The sequence below is a fragment of the Engystomops pustulosus genome, chromosome 3, assembly GCF_040894005.1.
Source record: "Engystomops pustulosus chromosome 3, aEngPut4.maternal, whole genome shotgun sequence".
Lineage (NCBI taxonomy): Eukaryota > Metazoa > Chordata > Amphibia > Anura > Leptodactylidae > Engystomops > Engystomops pustulosus.
The window spans coordinates 157,474,503-157,494,369 of NC_092413.1; the positions used below are offsets into that span (position 1 = coordinate 157,474,503).

Here is a 19,867-nt window from a genome sequence, read left to right on the forward strand (position 1 = left end):
AAGAAATACCCGACTTATACTTACTTCAACCTCATCCCCTTCAGTTATTTCTTTCTTGATGTCCGGTAGGGGTGGCATCCTAACTTCATGGAATGGAACCTGACGTTCCGGCTGCCAGCTACAGATATAATTTTAACAGTACATTAGAATGGAGCAAGGGCACATACAAGAGTCTGCCACTTGTAATGTACAATAGACCAAACTTACTTGTTTTCAAAGACAACTGTGAGCGAATCTTCATGGACATCTTTGATGAATCCCTGAAAGTAGAAAATTTATATTCATAATACATGTACACCTTTTCAGAAGTTTACAAAGTAAGTTCCTTAAGTTTTTTCCTATGGGGAAAATTATTCTTAAAAGGGTTTTCCCCATGAAGACAAGTTAGGCCCTATCCCATGGGTCTTCATGGGAAAACCCCTTTAAACCTTCCAACCAGGTGTTAAACACTGGGTTTGCAATGGAGGTAAATCAAGATAACCAAGCGTAGCTCATAAATTTGCCAACAATTCTAACTTATCAATAAAACTACAAAGCCCAAACAATAGCCATCTAGAGAAAAAACACATGCTATATTACACTAATGTGAAGGGAGAGTTAAAATTGTATTCTGGTATTTAAACAAGACTTCATAGGGTCTTTATGGTCCCCCAGTGGTAAAAGCCAGATGCTTTTGGACAACTGCCTAATACTTATTTTTATTAGTTTCTTTCACTGCTGTCAGCCTCTTCCTACATTGCTCTGGCTCTCTACATGTGCACATTTCATATTGAGTTCATCGACGTTGTTAAATCACCCTCCATCCCGTAAAATCATGACCAACTTATATTCACATCAATATGAATATGAAGTATCAATAAAAATTAAATTTATTAAACACATCTCAGCGCATCAAATTTAAATTGCAAGTAAAAAATTTGAAACATTTGTAGCAAACTCTGACTGAACAGCCAAAGCCCAAAGACATTAAGAGCGCCTCTCAAAGGACGTGCATTAGAACCGAAACAAAACCAATATGTAATAGTTGTATATACTATTTGAAACACAGCAACACTACCATTTCATCATTTCCAGTTCTTGATAGATTCTTAAAACAATGTGCAGTTGATGAAAACCTGATTGTAACATTCCCATGGCTCAGAGGTCGCACTAACATTTTTAAAGAGCAGTATTTTTAGGCAAGGAGTATGACATTGTCGCAATTCAAATATCTCATATATAATGCTATTAGTTGGCTATGTAGGCAGTTATAGGCATATATCTTGTAATAAACAAGCCATGCCCAGCCTTTCTTCGTCTCCTCATAAAGTGCAACGTACAGAAAGGACTATGGCTGATGGCGCTGACAACCCCCATCCCCACACCAGATGAGACTATGGCTGATGGCACTAACCAATAACAGGACTTTCGCCGTTGACCCCCAGATAATACTATGACTGGTTGTTGTGTTTTATAATATTGCACTTTATTACTATTTTTTATTAAATGCATTTTTTGAGGGGAGGAATAATTTAATTTTTACTTTTTTTTTTTTTTTTACACCTTTTCTGCACGAATTTTCCCCAGGAATTCTTGTGACGTTATCAGTGAGGCATGAGCACTATTCATGGAATGATGTGATAGGGGACTGATTGTATTGGCAGCTGTCACAGTACAGGATCAGGCTGTCAGCGTGACTCTGCCAATGTGTGCAGGAGCGCACACATTGCTATCTAGACAAGCTATCCTCTGCTGCAGCTCACAGACGCCGTAGGCAGCCATGGGACCGAGACCAGTGCAGAGCACCTGAATTCCAGTCACATGACCTTTAATCAGTCTGCATTGCAGCCCCTTTTTCCCCTAACTGCAAATAAGGGTCAGCATGTGTAATTATATGCAGAGTATTTTGGAGGCATAAAACTTCCTGTATAAACACCTATGATGCTCGTACAGGTGTTATTGCGAGCACTCACCCAAATATTCTTGCTGCAGACACAATTAGATGAATAGAATGGACTTCTGCAAATATGTCATACATACAGGCGACTGGTCAGATTTATATTTTTTGAATGTCCTCTTTTTCTCATTAATTGCCCTTTTAACTGTAGCTGTAAGCCACGTGGGTTGTAATCTCACCCGTCTATACTTGTTACCTATAGGAATAAATTTAGAAGTATACCCAGGATAGATTTGAATGCGTCCCATTTCACATTAGTCTCATCACGTGACAGAATCTGATCCCAGTCTATCCTGTAGTGCAGCCCTGAATTTCTGGAAATTAGCCTTAAAAATTAAATGTTTTTGATTTTACCACATGTTTTTGCTTTTTACAGTTTAAGAGGAAAATAATTAGGTTATGATCGCTGTTCCCAAGGATTTTTCCTGGACAATGACATTTCAGACAATTTCTGCATTGTTTGAAATGACATGGTCCAACAATTATCCTGTAGAAAGTTGATAATCTCCCCTTCACAGATGAAGAAGAGCCCTGACCACAATTTATATCACTACTGTCACTACTATTACAGGGTCTCAAAAGTCCCAAATCAAATATAGAAACAGTTATTCCCGGTGTTAAACAGAAGGTTTTCATTTAAAAAAAAAAAAAAAAAAAAAAATTGTTATCCCCATGATCATACTGACCCCAAGAATCATAACAAACAGTCAAAGCCGTAAAAACCAAACCCACAAGAAAATGGAGCATTTGGGTTCCGTTTGCCAAAATAGGTTCAGAGTGTATGCCAGGAGCTTTCCTGGAGTACACACCGAAGGAGTCCAAAAAACGTGATGTGAATGTCGTTTTTTAGTGCCCCCCATTTTTCCTATGAACAGATTTCCATTTTCTGCTTTTACTTATTTAAAGGGGTATTCCCATGAAAAGTCTCTTAAATGAACTCAGGATAACAAAATAACACATTCTCCTATTCACTGTTATTAACAAAAATACAACATTTCACAGATATATAATTATAATTCCAACTTGTCTATCAGTCCTTGTGTACACAATTTCAGTTGCCCCTAGATACGACCCATCTTGGATTTCTGTGTGATGGCCGTGCAGCTCAGTTTCTCTCTCTGCTCCCTGCACTCTAGCCTCTGTCCCAAGCATGTGTCTGCTTAGAGAGTCCCCACCCACACTGCAGAATTTTATACGGACCATCACTTCGTAATAGCAAAAACAGTGATAAAACTGAGTTACATTGCGAAGTAAGGGGGTTCATAATAAAATTATCTTTATTGTGTTAAAGGACACCTGTCATCAGGTCTGTGTCACTTGTCCTGTCACTACTACCTGTTGGAGCAGCTCACAAGGATCCCATCCTAACCTTTATCTAGTTATTTCATACATTAATCATTGTAAAATCATCTATTCTTTATTATGTAAATGAGGCTGGTCACATGGTCAGAGGCAGTGATGTCACTCCTGTTCCCCCTCCCCTCTCCTCCCCCTGCTCATGTCTGTGTGTAATGTATAGTAAAGCATAGTTAGTGCATCTGCTGACATGCTGCATCCTCCTAATACACATGTGTGACACAGACATCAGCTACACATGAATCTGACATGTTCTGCTATAACATGGCTGCCTGGAGCTGCTGCATCTCTCCTAAACACACACACATGCACACACAGGCTGCAGGGGGCGTGGCCAGCAGCAGCAGGAAGCACACCATTATACAGCCTCACATCATTATACAGGCTGTCAGTCATGCACTGGGGGTGTGGCTGTGCCTCCCACTCATGAATAGAGTGGACAGCTTGAATATGCTAATGCTTCATTGGACATTTCACAGGTCATTTGCATACAGCTTTAGGACCTCATTGCTTAGGTTTACAGGCATGTAGAGGGACACTGAAGGGATAGAGGCAATGCTCTCTAATGGCAGTTTATGAAAATATATTTAGTTTAGGGGGGTTATTTTGCATGACGGGTTCTCTTTAACATCACTAAGGGGATTGAAATTTGAGATTTTTCTTTCATGGGAAAACCCCTTTAAGTGAAAATACAGTAATGTTTACATTTTTCTAGGTGCAAACAGAACGTGTAAGTCTTGTGCATCATCTGCTTGTGGAACCTGCTCTTTCGACAAGCGCTCAGTTTTGTAGCTCGGGCATTTAGCGCAGGGCTGTGAAAATCATGGCTGTGTGTGAGCTTGCTGACAGGTTCCCCTAGACTGATTATGTGGAAATGGGAAATCCTGATGACCGGTTCCCTTAAAATCAATGGACTGTCATGTGGTAGACAAGATAGGGAATATTTAACAGCGTACAGAGAAAAAAACCTGTTGTAATTTGCAAAGAAAAAACATACACCAACACTGTCAGTCAAACAAAGGGAACCTGTCACCAGGGAACTAATTTTCACTCAAGACAGGCTGCAAAAGCCCATCAAACCTTCAGAGTAAATAGGTCTGTCTTTTCTAAGCATTTGCATTACAATATAATTGTGTGTTATAAAACTTACCTTGTACCCTGACAGAAACCTTTTGTTTTGGATGTGACTTGTCTGTGCTACACAGCTCTTGGCCCCCACCCTTGTGCCCCTGTAAAGCTCCTCCCTCCTGCTTCTTCAGAGCTCACAGAAGTGGTGAGCTGACAGCACAAAGGTGGGGACCAACAGCTGAGCAGTCTGCAGTCACATGTTTTTGTAAAACATTCAAACCCCTGTAAACAAATTCAAGAAGAAAGCCAGCTAAACATCCTGGTTCAATCTTCCAGATGCACAAAAAACACGTGTAAGCTTCCCACAGAAATAGCAAATCCAGATCCAAGAAAAACCAAGCACAATCACGGAAGATGGATAAAAACTTGTTTTTCTTTATTTCATAGTATAAAACCCATGTCAAAATTTAGGCAGCATATGGACAACACAGAGCAGACCTACACGTTTCGTCTTAGTACTTAGTCATGGTCCCATTATACAAAAACACACAGCAACTATTTAAACCCAGTGCAAATCAACTATTGGATCAGGTAAGGATCACATGATCAGAAGGGGAATGGTTAAAGTAATTTAACACACCTCTAGGTGTGCCATAACTTGCTTTCCTTCTCTTATCCATTACAAATTTACATATATTAATATATTATAGTTGGTGTTACGTCACATTTTGCTTTTGTATTCACAATATAGCCTTCTTAATCTAGGTCATGCATAGTGTTCACTTATATAGATTAATCGTAACGGATTATTATTTGTCCCAGGCAAACAAGTGTACTACAGAAACAAAATTCCGCCACAAATTCATACCTAAACATCAACTTATGTATATATAATCCCTTATCACAGTCCACTATACTTAACTACATGTATGTATAAAAATTAGAAGCAAGGAATTTATATACACTCACCGGCCACTTTATTAGGTACACCATGCTAGTAACGGGTTGGACCCCCTTTTGCCTTCAGAACTGCCTCAATTCTTCGTGGCATAGATACAACAAGGTGCTGGAAGCATTCCTCAGAGATTTTGGTCCATATTGACATGATGGCATCACACAGTTGCCGCAGATTTTGTCGGCTGCACATCCATGATGCGAATCTCCCGTTCCACCACATCCCAAAGATGCTCTATTGGATTGAGATATGGTGACTGTGGAGGCCATTTGAGTACAGTGAACTCATTGTCATGTTCAAGAAACCAGTCTGAGATGATTCCAGCTTTATGACATGGCGCATTATCCTGCTGAAAGTAGCCATCAGATGTTGGGTACATTGTGGTCATAAAGGGATGGACATGGTCAGCAACAATACTCAGGTAGGCTGTGGCGTTGCAACGATGCTCAATTGGTACCAAGGGGCCCAAAGAGTGCCAAGAAAATATTCCCCACACCATGACACCACCAGCCTGAACCGTTGATACAAGGCAGGATGGATCCATGCTTTCATGTTGCCGACGCCAAATTCTGACCCTACCATCGAATGTTGCAGCAGAAATCGAGACTCATCAGACCAGGCAACGTTTTTCCAATCTTCTACTGTCCAATTTCGATGAGCTTGTGCAAATTGTAGCCTCAGTTTCCTGTTCTTAGCTGAAAGGAGTAGCACCCGGTGTGGTCTTCTGCTGCTGTAGCCCATCTGCCTCAAAGTTCGACGTACTGTGCGTTCAGAGATGCTCTTCTGCCTACCTTGGTTGTAACGGGTGGCGATTTGAGTCACTGTTGCCTTTCTATCAGCTCAAACCAGTCTGCCCATTCTCCTCTGGCATCAACAAGGCATTTCCGCCCACAGAACTGCCGCTTACTGGATGTTTTTTCTTTTTCGGACCATTCTCTGTAAACCCTAGAGATGGTTGTGCGTGAAAATCCCAGTAGATCAGCAGTTTCTGAAATACTCAGACCAGCCCTTCTGGCACCAACAACCATGCCACGTTCAAAGGCACTCAAATCACCTTTCTTCCCCATACTGATGCTCGGTTTGAACTGCAGGAGATTGTCTAGACCATGTCTACATGCCTAAATGCACCGAGTTGCCGCCATGTGATTGGCCGATTAGAAATTAAGTGTTAACGAGCAGTTGGACAGGTGTACCTAATAAAGTGGTCGGTGAGTGTACATTTCAAAAAGGTTATTACATTAGAGTATACCACAAAATCAGGTCTCTTAGATTCATACCTAGTGGCTGTCTGCTGTCTAAAATAAAGACCCAGAAAGTCTCCCTATTTAGGAGTTTCCTCTTGTGGTCTCCTCCCCTAACAGGTTGGCATACCTACTCGATACCTTTCCAGGGGAATGAAGTTACATCTTTTTAATGGATATCCCGAAAGACATAGCCGAGATCTTATTCGCTGTGCTGGAAATATCGGATTAATGGCGTCTAATGCAGGTTTTTAACGAGCATGTGGTGGAGCCCACATATTGTAACCTACAGCTGTGGTACAAAATAACATATACAACATATAAAGGATTACAATTGATATGTTTCAACATTATGTCTAGTTTTATTAACAAATGATGTGATATAGTTATCCGTTTCCAAAATTGAACAAACTTTGCAAACCTTGTGACTGCATCTGTGGTTGCCAGGGTGATTTGTTTGAATATAATAATAATTCATTATTATTTTTAATATGGCTCCTAAATAGACCAGGACTGACCTGGTTTCCTATTGTGAGGGCTTGTTTAGAGCCAAATTTAATACCTCCTTGTAAACACCTTGCAATGTCCTCATCCTGTTCAAATATAGGTACATATTTCTTTTAGGATGTTTTTAGTTTTAGTAAATAGGTTACTGTATGTGGTAACAAAAACTACTGGAGTTTGTGTTCCTTCCTTGTTTCGGTATTAACCTAATTTTCCTCTGTTCTTATTAGGTTACAATAATGCTTGTCTTTACATCTCACTAACTTTATCCCTAGCTCTATTTAAGACCCTCAGATTATATTGTCTTTCTTTTAATCTGTTGCTTACTTTTCCCGCTTCCAATATGAATTTGTGTTCATCAGAGCAGCTGCGTTTTGTGCGCATTAGTTCTCCTAGTGGGATGCTATCAACTACGTGATGGGTGGCACGATGTAGATAATAATGAATTGCCCGCTGATTCTTTACCATATGGAATAGTTTCAATTATTTCTCATTTTCCCCTCAGGATAATATCCAAAAATGGAATTTCTGATCATGTCATGCATACCTGATCCAATAGGTGATTTGCACTGGTTTTAAATAGTTGGTGAAAGCTCAACCCCTGTGACTTAACAGAGGATTCTGTCAGGGTGCAAGGTAAGTTATAAACACCCAATTATATTGTAATGCAAATGCTTAGAGCAGACAAAGGCAGATTTGCACTGTAGGTGTTATGGGCTTCTGCAACCTGTCTTTAGTGAAAATGAGGTCCCTGGTGACAGGTTCCCTTGAAAGGAAAGGAGCTTAGTTTTGGAGGAAATGGTCTTCTAAAATTATACAAATGGGCCTTACGGGGTCTCTGTATACACCGGATCTTATACGTAATCCTGGATCATGTTTCAGGAGACACATGTCTGCATGTAAGTTTGCAACACTGCATCCATGTTGTAGAATTCCTTTAAATCTGAGGCAGTTTAGTAAAAGTTGGATCAGAAAGTGCTAAAAGTGTTTAAATCTGAGGCAATTTGCCCATGTCAGATATAAAACACCCCAGACGAAATCCTAGATATGCATCTCAGGTGACCTTTGTGTATGGTGTTGGTAGCAGCAGGACTGTGATATATGGATTTATATTCCAAGATTGTATAACCCCTAGGCGCACCAGGACGTTATAGTACGTCCCCGGGGCTAGATGCTTAGCGCACGGGGACGTTCTATAACGTCCTGCTTCTGGCACCGGCTCACAAACGGAGACGGTACCAGAAGCAGCGGCTGTCAGCTGTCTAGTACAGCTGACAGCCTGCGCTAACACCCGCGATCGGAGCCGGCTCCGATCGCGGGTGTTAACCCCTTACATGCCGCGGTCAAACATGACCTCGGCGTGTAAGGGTGTTCCTGCTGTGGATCGGATCTCCCGTGCCGCTTACCGGGGGATCCGATCCTCTTCCGGGCAGCTCCGAGGACTGGCATGTGCCCCGGAGCTGCCCGGTCTCCATGGCAGCCAGATCCCTTCCGGGTCTGACTGCAAACTGTCTGAGCATGCGCAAGCTTGCTCAGACAGTTTACACTGCTCTACAATAAAATAGTATTGTAGAGCAGTGTATTGAACTTGAACCAGTGATCAGAGCATCACTGGTTTAAGTTCAAGTATGTATAAGTAAAAAAATGCAAAAACAGTTAACACTACACATTATAATAAATAAAAAATAAATACATAAAATATAAGCCCCTAAAATGTCACTTTCCCATAAAAAAAACTTAATAAAGTATAAAAAACATAAAAACACAAAAAACCCCCGCATATTTGGTATTGCCGCGTCCGTAACAATCTGCATAATAAAACAGAATTGTTACTAGACCCGCACGGTAAACGCCGGAGGGAAAAAAACGCAAAAAACGTTCCGAAAAAAGATAATTTTTAATTAATACCCTATAAAAAAAATGCTCTAAAATGTGATTTAAAAAATGTTATGCACTCTAAAATAAGCCCACTAAAAAGAACAACTGTTCTCGCAAAAAATAAGCCCCTAACAAGATTTGTCAGCCAAAAAATAAAAAAAGTTATGCATATAAAAAGATGGTGATGCTAAAATGAATAAGATTTTCTCCAAATTAGTTTTTATTCAGTACAATTGAATAAAATACACAAAACCCCCACATATTTGGTATCCCTGCGTCCGTAACAATCTGTATAATAAAACAGAATCGATATTAGATCCGCAAAGTGAACCCCGTAAAAAACAACCTCAAAAAACTCTCTGAAAAAGATGATTTTTTATTAATGCCCTTTAAAAATGCTCTAAAAAAAGTGATTTTAAAAAGTTACGCAATCTAAAATAAGACCACTAAAAAGAGCAATCATTCTCGCATAAAATAATCCCTTAAACAGATTTGTGAGGTGAAAAATAAAAAAGTTATGCATATGAAAGACGGTGATGCTAAAATTAACAACAATTTTGCCAAATTACTTTTTATTCAGTAAAAATGGTAAAAAATTAAAAATATATATAAATGAAGTATTTTCATAATCGTGGCGACCCATAGAATAAAAATAATATACTATTTTTATGGTATGGTTAACGGCCAAAAAAAAAAAAACACATAAAAATTTTCCTAAAAAATGATGATTTTCATTTCCTCCACCAACAAAGAGTTAATTAAATCTCACCAATTAGCTATAGAGGCTCCAAAATTATGTATTAGAAAAGTGCATCTCATGTGGCAAAAGAAATAAGCCCCTATAGGTCCTCAATAAAAAAAAGAAAAAAATTATAGCCTGTACAATGTGACATAGCAAATCTGATCTGGATGGCGCCTCCTTCCCTTCTATGCCCGGCCGTGCGCCCATACAGCAGGTTACCACCACATATGGGGTATCCGTGTACTCGGGAGAAATTGGGTATCAAACTTTGTGGAGCCTTTTTTCATTTAATCCATTTTAAATGTTTAATTTTCCACCCAAAATGAGTGTATTGTGAAAAAATATTACAATTTGCAAACTGCACCTTCATTTTGTTTTAACCCCTATAAAACACGTAAAAAAAGGGTTAACAAACTTCTTAAAAGTAGTTTTTCATACGTTGAGGGGTGTAGTTTCCACAATGGGGTAATTTATGAGTGTCGCTATTATTTAGGCCTCTCAGTGTCAATTAGAAGTTGAGCAGGTCCATCTAAATACGGGTTTTGGCGATTTTACAAAAAATGTGAAAAATGGCACCTAAATTCTGAGCCTCATAACATTCTAGTAAAATATGTGGAATCTTAAAAAACCATCCAACATAAAGCAGACATTTGGGAAATGTAAGTTATGAATTTATTTGGGTGCTATGACTATCTGCATCAAAACTAGAGAATTTAGAACGTTGAAAATAAAGAATTTTTCAAAAGTACAATGTGTCACGAGAAAACAATCTCAAAATCCCCTGGATATCTCATAGCGTTCCAAAGCTATAACCACTTATAGTGACACAGGCCAGATTTGAAAAATGGGGCCGCGTCCTTTAGGCCAAAATAGGCTGAGTCCTCTAGGGGATAACCTCATGATCCTGTTCACCATGTTCACTAATAGATCTGATATATGTGATATAGTTCACCATCAATCCTAGGAATTGTACAATGACACAGGATTATTATACAGGACTGATCACCAAGGGTTCATATATATAAGTATTAACCATATAAAGTACAAAACTTGATTTGATTTGGATGGGCTATGGTGACCTTTGCGATTCATAAGACTCAGTTTTTTTTTAATTATTGGATCCAACATATTATACTTAAATGAAAACTGTTGAGCTCCATTTCCATCTTTTTGCAGCAGGGCTTTACACAGCATATAGTCCTGTTCCAAAATTTAAATTCATAAAGGACCTGTATGTCTCCAGCCTTAGGGTGCATTTAAAAGTTCAGTTTTTCACATACAGTTTTTGATGTCCAAACCAGGAGTGAACAAAATCATCCACACCTTCTTTTGGCTTCAAAAACTATCTAAAAAACTGAACGTGTGAACGCACCCTTAGTGGACCTAGCTAACAAACATAAGTACTAAATAGATTGCTATGGTCACTATGAGAAACTCCAAAACTTTACACTAATTTTAAACAAATTCTATATGCCCATCAAGAAAAACCTGACAGGGCTAACCCTTAGCACAATGTCTACACAATCTATCTATCTATCTATCTATCTATATATATATATATATCAGAGGAATAGACTAGTCTATGGTCTTTCCAGAACACACGAGAAGAGTTGTCTGTGGGATGAAATATCTGTACATTCCTGGGAACGCCTGTTTTACCAGCTGTAGCTAAATATCTGTGCAAGTGTGACTGCACCTGTGACCGTTCATCGAGGATAGAGACTATCCTATGCCATATTTATACCACTTGTAGTCAGACTTCCTGCTGAATTACAAGATCTGTTACAAACTCAAAACCCTTAGAAGCACAATGATTTTCTTTCCAAATGTTCTTTCATGAATCAGAAAACCTTGACCAAGTTTTTTCGTTTACAAGAAATCTACCATCTGGAATCTACTTACCCAAATAGCTTCAGTGGCAGATTTTTTTTTAATTTTTATGGAGCTACAGCTCTATATGGTAGATTTTGTTTAGAGGGAATCTGTCACCAGAGGGCTATTTTTCACTAGTGACAGGTTCCCACATTCACAAATGTAGACTGCAGACATAAAGGGCAAGGAGGGGGCTGCTTTTCGTTTTGAGATCTATAGCACTTATCAAAGGGATAGAGAATTCATGTCTAAAGGTAGGGATGCTCAACTAGTGGCACCCTACCAACTCCATATTATGTAGACCAAAAAAACTGCAAAAGTCTCTCTAAGGCTGGATTCACACAGCCGTTGCCTGCCGTACGGTGCCGATCGCCCATTGTCGTCTATACATCCCCCATGCGTCAGTGTGAATGTAGCCTAAGGGTGATGTCACACGCTGCACTATTGCTGCATTTACAAGCCTGCTAAACCTTCTTGTATGGTACCCTGTTTGAAACCCTCTGTGTCGCCTCCTGATCGTAAGAAGGAAAAAAAAAAGGTAGCTGATAATTTAGATGATTATTCTTTATTAAGTAAATTTGCAGAATGAAGATTTGTTTTTCCAAGATGAGCTCCATTCCTTACTTCCCGCATATTTCAGAATTGTAGGTCTCTTCCTATATACCAGTGGTGGCAAACCTATGGCACGGGTGCCAGAGGTGGCACTCAGAGCCCTTTCTGTGGGCACCCGGGCCATTGCCCCATCACACTAGATAGGACTCGAAGAATCTTCCTGCAGTTCCAAGCAACTTAAAAGATGCTGCTTTCAGTCATATTTTGATACTTACCTCGCTACTTGGGACTGTAGGAAGAGGGAGAATGAATAGACAGGGCCGAATTAACTTTGGAGGACCTCCTGCTGGCCCCTACAGGTCTACAGAGGGAGCAGAAAGTTACTGCTTTAGTTTTTGGTTGAAACCTCTCGATAAATAAGGGGGGTTTTGGGTGTCTTTTTGGGTACTCCGCCACTAAAAGGTTCGCCATCACTGCTATATACTATTACCCACGGGCATATGGCTGAAATGCTTCATACAGATGTACATACATAGAGGCCACAGAAGGGGATTTCTGTAACACAGACACTGGCATTAGGCGTTTACAGCTATTTAGATTTATCAACATGGTGTGATCAGTGGGCCTAAAATTATATGCTTCAAGAGGACCTGTCACCTATAAAAACAGAACTAGGAGCTGCTTACTAAAGTAAGCAGCTCCTAGCGCTACAACAGACGCAGCAGTGTTACACTGCTAGCAGACACTGCAGCAATGTATTCATGAGGGGGCAGAATAAGGGAGCGGTGACTGCCGCATGACGCTTGGCACTCACTGCCGGCCTATGGAGTGGGTGGGGTGGTCGGGGAAGAGGCAGCACCTCGGACTGCCCCCTCATGAATACGCTTTGAGAGCGGTCCAGCGTTTCTAGTGTACATTGCGGCAGTGTGTTAGCGTTATCAGCGGTTTCTGATAACGCTAGCAGTATAACACTGCTGCATCTGTTGTAGCACTAGGTGCTGCTTACTTTAGTGATGCTGTAAAACCTTTAGTAAGCAGCTCCTAGTGTTGTTTTTACAACACTTTAAAGGAAACCTACCATCAGGAATCTACTTAATGTAGATCTGATGGCAGGTTCCTTTTTCTGTCCTCAGCCCAAAAGACTGTCTTTTTATTTAGCCACACGTAGCGCTTTGTCTGCGCTTGCAAACGCAGACAAAGTCGCGCCCACCGGGGCAGGCCTCGGCCCGATCGCATCAGCGATTCTATGGAAACGCCTGCGATCGGGAACGAGACGCCGGTGTTTTGCGTTAGATGCAATCGGGCCGAGGCCCACCCCGGTGGGCGCGGTTTTGTCTGCATTTGCAAGCGCAGACAAAGCGCTGCGTGTGGCACCAGCCTTGAATAAAAGTTTATCTTTGACTTATGCAAATCAGCAGCTTTTGAGGGCATGAAATCGCAAAGGCTGCTCCTCTCCCCTGTAGTCTCTGATCTTGCTTTTGCTTGAACACAAGCTGTAGTCACATTGCCAGCTTATTGGAAGCACTTGCTCCAGTGCCGGCAACGATACGCTCTGCATAGACTCATAAGTATTGTTCCTACTGTCCCAGCTTGTACCCCAATGCTGGCGAGATCAGAAGCCCAACAAAGACGTGCAAGAAGGTGGGACAGCAGAGGCTACTGGGCCATGGAGTAGCCTTTGCTACAACAGCCCAAACAGGCATCCAAGGATTAAGTAAATTTTAGGTATGGCTAAATAAATGGATTAGACCAGGAAACTTTAGGACTGGAGACAGAAAAAGGAACCTACCTTAATAAGTAGATTCTGGATGGTAGGTTTCCTTTAACTAGAGCATTTTGAATAGACGTACCAAAGTGGACAAGCTTTTTAATGGTATAGCTGATAGAATCAATGCACCGGAATAAAAGTCTAAATCCAGCAATGAAGTTTCTTCCGGCACAAGAAGTAGAACTGAAATGGTGAGTTCAGTTCAGCAGTTCTATGTTCGGCCCGGTAAATTCAGCAGACATATGGAGCTGTAGGGCCAAACTCACTTATGTACAAGTGGCCTAACATAAACTGAGAAATACACGTAATGATGTAAAACCTTTCACTGAGGGGAAACCGGCTTATAAATAGAAAGGCCAATGCATTTCAAATAGCTGACAATGTGCCTCAGGATGGGAGAGTGACAGCAACAGCTGAAATACTTTGTACTGAAACTCTCAACTCCTGGCAACATACTTAAGGTGTCTGTTCGGTAACATAGAAGCGATGACGTGTTCCACATAATAGTACAGTTCCATATCTAAGCAGAAATAAACTGATAGCAAAACTAACTAAAATGAATATGACCATCTCCCTTATCCATGGGAGGGTGGAAAAGTGACTAACCCCACTGAGGGATTAGAGTGAAAAGAAAGTGTAAATGAGGTTGTCATTGCTTTAAAACTACACAACTGGCCTGGGAGGGGGGGGGGGGCTGTAAAGACAAAATTAAAAAACGTATACTTACCTTCTCCATCACTCCCGTTGTCCCACACCGCCTGTCAGAGTCGTGCCGCTGTTATGTCCTCTGTAGCACCGAATCTAATGCTGTATTAGGCGAGCGGAAGAAGTCAGACAGGACCGGGGCATGGAACTAACGGGGCTACGGTACAAGACAACGGTAGTGATAGAGGATTTTACAGCCCCAGGCTAGTTATATAGTTTGTTTAAAGACCTGACAATTGCTTTAAGTACTGGTAAAAACACTTTTTTTTAAAATCAACTTCTGGTTTTGGCTTCACAAACCTGAAAATTGTAAATTCACCTCAAAAGATCAGAAAAACCATTAACATAAGCATTACACTGATTTATGTCAAAGCCAACAAGGCCAAACCACACTGGTTCTCCACGACAATTTCTACACAACTGCAATGGCGACAAAAATGTACATCCAAAAGATCTCAACAGACCTGAGCCATGCACCAATAAAGTCATAAAAACATAAAAAAACCCTAAAGGCCCAGAAGCACAGTACAAAATTGCCACCAGCTTTAAATCGCATCTTGATTTTTCCTGCAGATTTTAACTTTTGCAAGGCAAAGGTTGTAGCCCGCCGTCGGCCACAGATAAATCCTTTAATCACTAGAGACACTTATCATCATTTTATGGCTTATGCCAAGGCCAGATACTGCCCAGTGTGTCTCTGGCCTACAAAGTCTCCTGTATCATGGATCAACTTCAGCTTCTTATAGTGGTATGTGATACAAGGAGACTTTAAAAGTCATGATTAAAGGGGACTCCTTGAATTGTATCTATGAAACAGGACACGGCACATAAATCACTGTCCTGTCATGTTTTTCTGAAACTGCCCAAATCTCACATTGCAGTGGAAAAGAGATGTTTAGGATTTCAACTGAATCTTTGGATATCACTAGACTTTGTTAGAGATTGAAGTAAAGGCCTTTCCCTTGAAGTAACCCACTTAGTGGCCCATTAGTGCAATGTGGCCGCGCTTCTATGGTCTCTGAAGAAGACCAATATGGCCACCAGTTACGTAATCATCTGATCAAAATTGATCCACATGTATCACTTGTGTAATATTTGTTAAATGATGAATTATAATCTGTGAATTGCACTGCCAAGCATTATACATGTTGTTTATACACGTGTCAATGGCAAAGATCATGGCGCTTGTGGAAGGAGAGTCCTGCAATATATATGCCTAGAAAGGCTACAACAGCAATAAGTATTCCAATTGGAAAGGGTTAACAAAGAGTGAATGGTTCCCTAGCAAAGCTGCGTCACCTAACAAACTTTAAAACACAAAGGGTGAGGATCAGGAAACCAAGTCTACAATGCATGAGAACTAGCACCTCATCTAAGTAACTAGGGGGATGAGTAATAACTGCACTGTGTGAACAGGCCATAGTAGTCCCTGGACACATACATAGCAGGATTAGAACCATGTACAGAATGACAGAAGATATGGAATTATTTCCTCACACATGTGAATGGAGATGTAACTGCTGAGAAGTCATTTGCTCCTCCATTCCATTGCTGGAGCCTGTGGGATCAGCAGCATCATGGGAGAGACAAGCGGATGAGTGCTGCAGCCTCCATGGGCTCCGGTGCAAGCAGGGCCCGGCACTGAGGAGCAGTGGTACCCATGGAGCGGATTTCCCATCATTCCTCCCTCAGCTGCCACTCATCAGGCCCCATCCCCGCTTGTATAAAGGCTATGGCGGCCCGGCCGTTACTCCCCTCACACACCATGGAGCGGCACGACAATGCCCCCACTACATAGCAGAGCAGCAGCCGCGGCCTCCTCCGGCCGCCATCCTCACACGGGGGCAGCGCGCGGCCCCCGCCACCGGCTCCTTCCCGCGCTGCGGTGTAACAGAGCGGAGCCGCCCGCCCCCTCCTGTCACACCGGCACCCGGGCTGCGGATGGCCGTTACCTTATAGAAAGCTCCGTTAGAGCCGCGCACTTCCACCGTCAGGTCCTCCATGTTGGAAACGCAAAGGGCGATGGGAAGGATTTCTAGAAAGTTTCTGCGTCACCCAAGGAGGGAGGGAGAGGATCTGGGGGAGGGGAGATGGAGAGGAAGGGGAGGAGAGGCGGCTGCCTGCGGGGAGGCTGCACGCTATGAGGAGGAGAGGGCTGAGGTATTCTTTATTGTTATGGCGGGAACGATGAAGGGGAAAGGACGTCCATGAGGAGGGTTACAGGAAAGTGACGCGGGTGACATGAGGACCAGGAGGCCGTGCAGTGGAGGAGGGGTCCCGTGTCCTGCCCAACATGGACTACGGAGGCGGGAAGCGTGTCCCCATAAAGTGCCTGCATGTGTTACTTTCTATATATAGCCCCGGCTATCCGGCCCTAAATAGCAGCAGTGTCACTTATCTCAGGAGCCGCTTCCTCCTGTCACACAAATGGCTGTGGTACAAAAAAGTCCTTTGGTTACTCATCGCTTGTTATAGCGGTGCCCCGGGAGGCTGCTGACTTCTCCCAGCTGCCAGCCATTACTCTGGACCTTCCCTTGTGTGATGAGGAATGTGCAGTGAATCCATGGCCCTATTCACACTAGTTGTCAAAGTGCAGCATTTGATTTTAGACAAAACCTGTGAAATTATTTTGACCCCTTCAAGACCAGTTTTTTGTTTTCAAAGTTTTTACGAAGTAATTCACCATATAATTATGGACTGGAACCTCTGATAATAAGGAGATGTTTCAGGTCTGTACCAGAAACGTCCTTTTTCCACTGACCCGGTTTCCTTTTTTTTTCTATTGTCTATCTGCAGTTCACATGAGATCCCCTGTCTACATGTACATTTCTAGGCCCTTGTTAGGGTGCGGTCACACGTTCCCCTTTGACTCCGTTTAGAAACGGAATCAAAGTAAAAGTGGCGTGCCACGGCCCGATCACCTATGTGTTTCTATGGAACTGCATACGATTGGTATTTGGTTTCTTGTATTGTTTAATTGCATTTGGTTTCTTGTATTGTTTAAATGCAAGTTGCCCGGTGCTGGTTACCAATCGCATGCGTTTCCATTAAAAAGCATATGCGATCGGACCATGGATTCCCCCCGTGTACTTTGTTTCAAAGCGGTACATGTGACTGAATCCTTAGAAGAATTCTTGGGTATTTGCAAGATACTGCACACTGGGGCGGGCAAAGACTCTTATTCCTTCTGGGTCAGTTGTGACATGGTGTCCCGTTCACCTCCATTCCACATCAAGTAGCTATGCAGGCACTGGACCAAAGTAACATAACTATAGTGAAAATCTCCAGCTCATGACCCATATATATATTTTTTTTTTCTTTCAATGGAATGTGTTATCTCCAGATCCAGGGTGCGTCAACAGAGGCTGTAACGTTACTAGAAAATCTTCTGCTATAGGCATTTGTATCTCACCAAGCTTTTAGAAATCAAGCAGCAATGGAAGGAGTACATGATTGCAACAGAAAAGTTTTGATTCTAGTGCTGCTCATACTTACGTAAAATCTGTTTTTGTAAAGCATGCCAAAAAACTTTTTGGATGTTGAAAGCATTCATACTTTTGACAATAAAATTTACTTGAATTGTAACAGGGATTATGTGGTGTATGTTATCAAGCTTTCCCTTTGTTCTCAAATTTGTGTGCGGTAAGAAAGTTTAACCCCTTTACGACATTTGACGTAATAGTACTGCATCGCGTGAGGTGCGTTCGCGCAAAATGCAGTACTATTATGTCAAAGTTCTGGCCCCGACTCCTGAATGTTGTATGTGTAGATTATAGTGGAAAGAACTGTGGTAAATTCCATGAGCCGAACAACGAACACAATTTTACTGTATATATTTTAGACCTCATGCATATGAACATGTGCATATTATGAGCTACAATCAGTGGCCCCTAGATGGAAAGTTTGTGGCCGGTGTGTTATGGGCTTTTGAGGTCCGATCGTATGCAGATGCCAAAAGAGAATAGAGCATGAGTTGCAAACAAAGATAGGAATACGGGCTGCCATCTCATGTGCGGCTCAGACAATCAGCTGATACATTGGCCCAGATGTATGAATATCTATGTATGAAGGTGTTTGTTCCAGTTTTTTATTCAACTTTGCACCTAAAAGAATGTCTCTGAAACTTGTACAGGTATTTATGAAGTGGTTGAGCCACTTTTATGTTGTGGCAGCGTATTGTCTGACTCTTTGGAAAAATGTACACCTCAAGGGGCTTGTTAGTGCTTAGTTGGAGTTTGTGACACATTTATTACTGCCTTTCAATTGTGTAGCACTCTCTATATTAAAAGTGCACCAAAATCAAAAAGTTGCACACTTCCTGAGCAGTGCTGAGTGCACCAAATAATGGAAAACTGTGCGGTTATAGTCAATAATCTGATGTGCTCTTCCCTTAGGATTTGTTAAATTAGGATTTACTGATGTATGCAATAAGTAATTTGGTGCTAGCAACCCGTCCATCGCTGCCGGTGGCTTAAAAATAATGGCGGCGCATGGGCGCTGCCATCTTGGTGAGGATTGTGTGTGTGTGTGTGTCCCCCCCTTGACGTTATTGGGGGGGAGGGTGGCGATCGGTTGCCATGACATCCTCGGGTCTTCCGAAGATCCGAGGCTTTCTCGTTTTAACCTATTTCAATTTGCACATTGTAATGAATGAGTAGGAAAGTAGTATGGTAGGATTAATCAGACAACCTAGGGTTAAAGTACCCTAGGGCAGTGATGGCGAACCTTTTAGAGACTGAGTGCCCAAATTACAACCGAAAGCCACATATTTTTCACGAAGTGCCAAATGCCAGTTTAATGTAACTTATGGTCCCTACTGTGTCACAGATTTGAACGTATTGGCGTCCTGAAGACACCAATACAGTAGAACGATGGAGAATTTTGGATTATTATTGTAGCTTCCCTCTAAGGCCCCCTTAATAGGATGAATCACAGGCTCTGAGAAGGGGCTTCAATGACAAATAGTGCTGAACATGGCACGTTCCGGGCTGCCTGTGACTGCAGGAGGAGGAGTCCTGAATGGTGACCTTTGTGCTGGGTGATGGCCTGGGTGCCCACAGAGAGGGTTCCGAGTGCCACCTCTGGCACCTGTGCCATAGGTTCGCCACCACTACCCTAGGGTGTCTGAAAAATAGTAAAAAAAATATATATGTATTAAAAAAACCTAAAAATTCGAATCCCCCCCCCCCCCTTCCCTAGAAGTCTTATAAATAAACTGTTAATATCATAAACACATTGGGTATTGGCTGCGTTAAAAAATGCCCCATCTATCAAAATATAATAATGGCTT

General features: G+C 41.7%; 1 protein-coding gene across 2 annotated transcripts in view; it reads right to left on the bottom strand.

Moving 5' to 3' along the window:
- FXR1 (FMR1 autosomal homolog 1) overlaps positions 1-16,813 on the bottom strand; it is a 31,816-nt gene extending 15,003 nt beyond the window's left edge. Inside the window, exons 1-3 of one of the 2 annotated variants that reach the window (XM_072142735.1) lie at positions 16,530-16,813; positions 208-260; positions 25-118 (exon numbers count right to left, since the gene is read on the bottom strand). In XM_072142735.1, the coding sequence (XP_071998836.1) occupies positions 25-118; positions 208-260; positions 16,530-16,580 (198 nt within the window). In that variant the 5' untranslated portion in view covers positions 16,581-16,813. The remainder of the gene's footprint in view (positions 1-24; positions 119-207; positions 261-16,529) is intronic. The other variant, XM_072142736.1, reaches the window with a different exon arrangement.
- Positions 16,814-19,867: the final 3,054 nt, after the last annotated feature.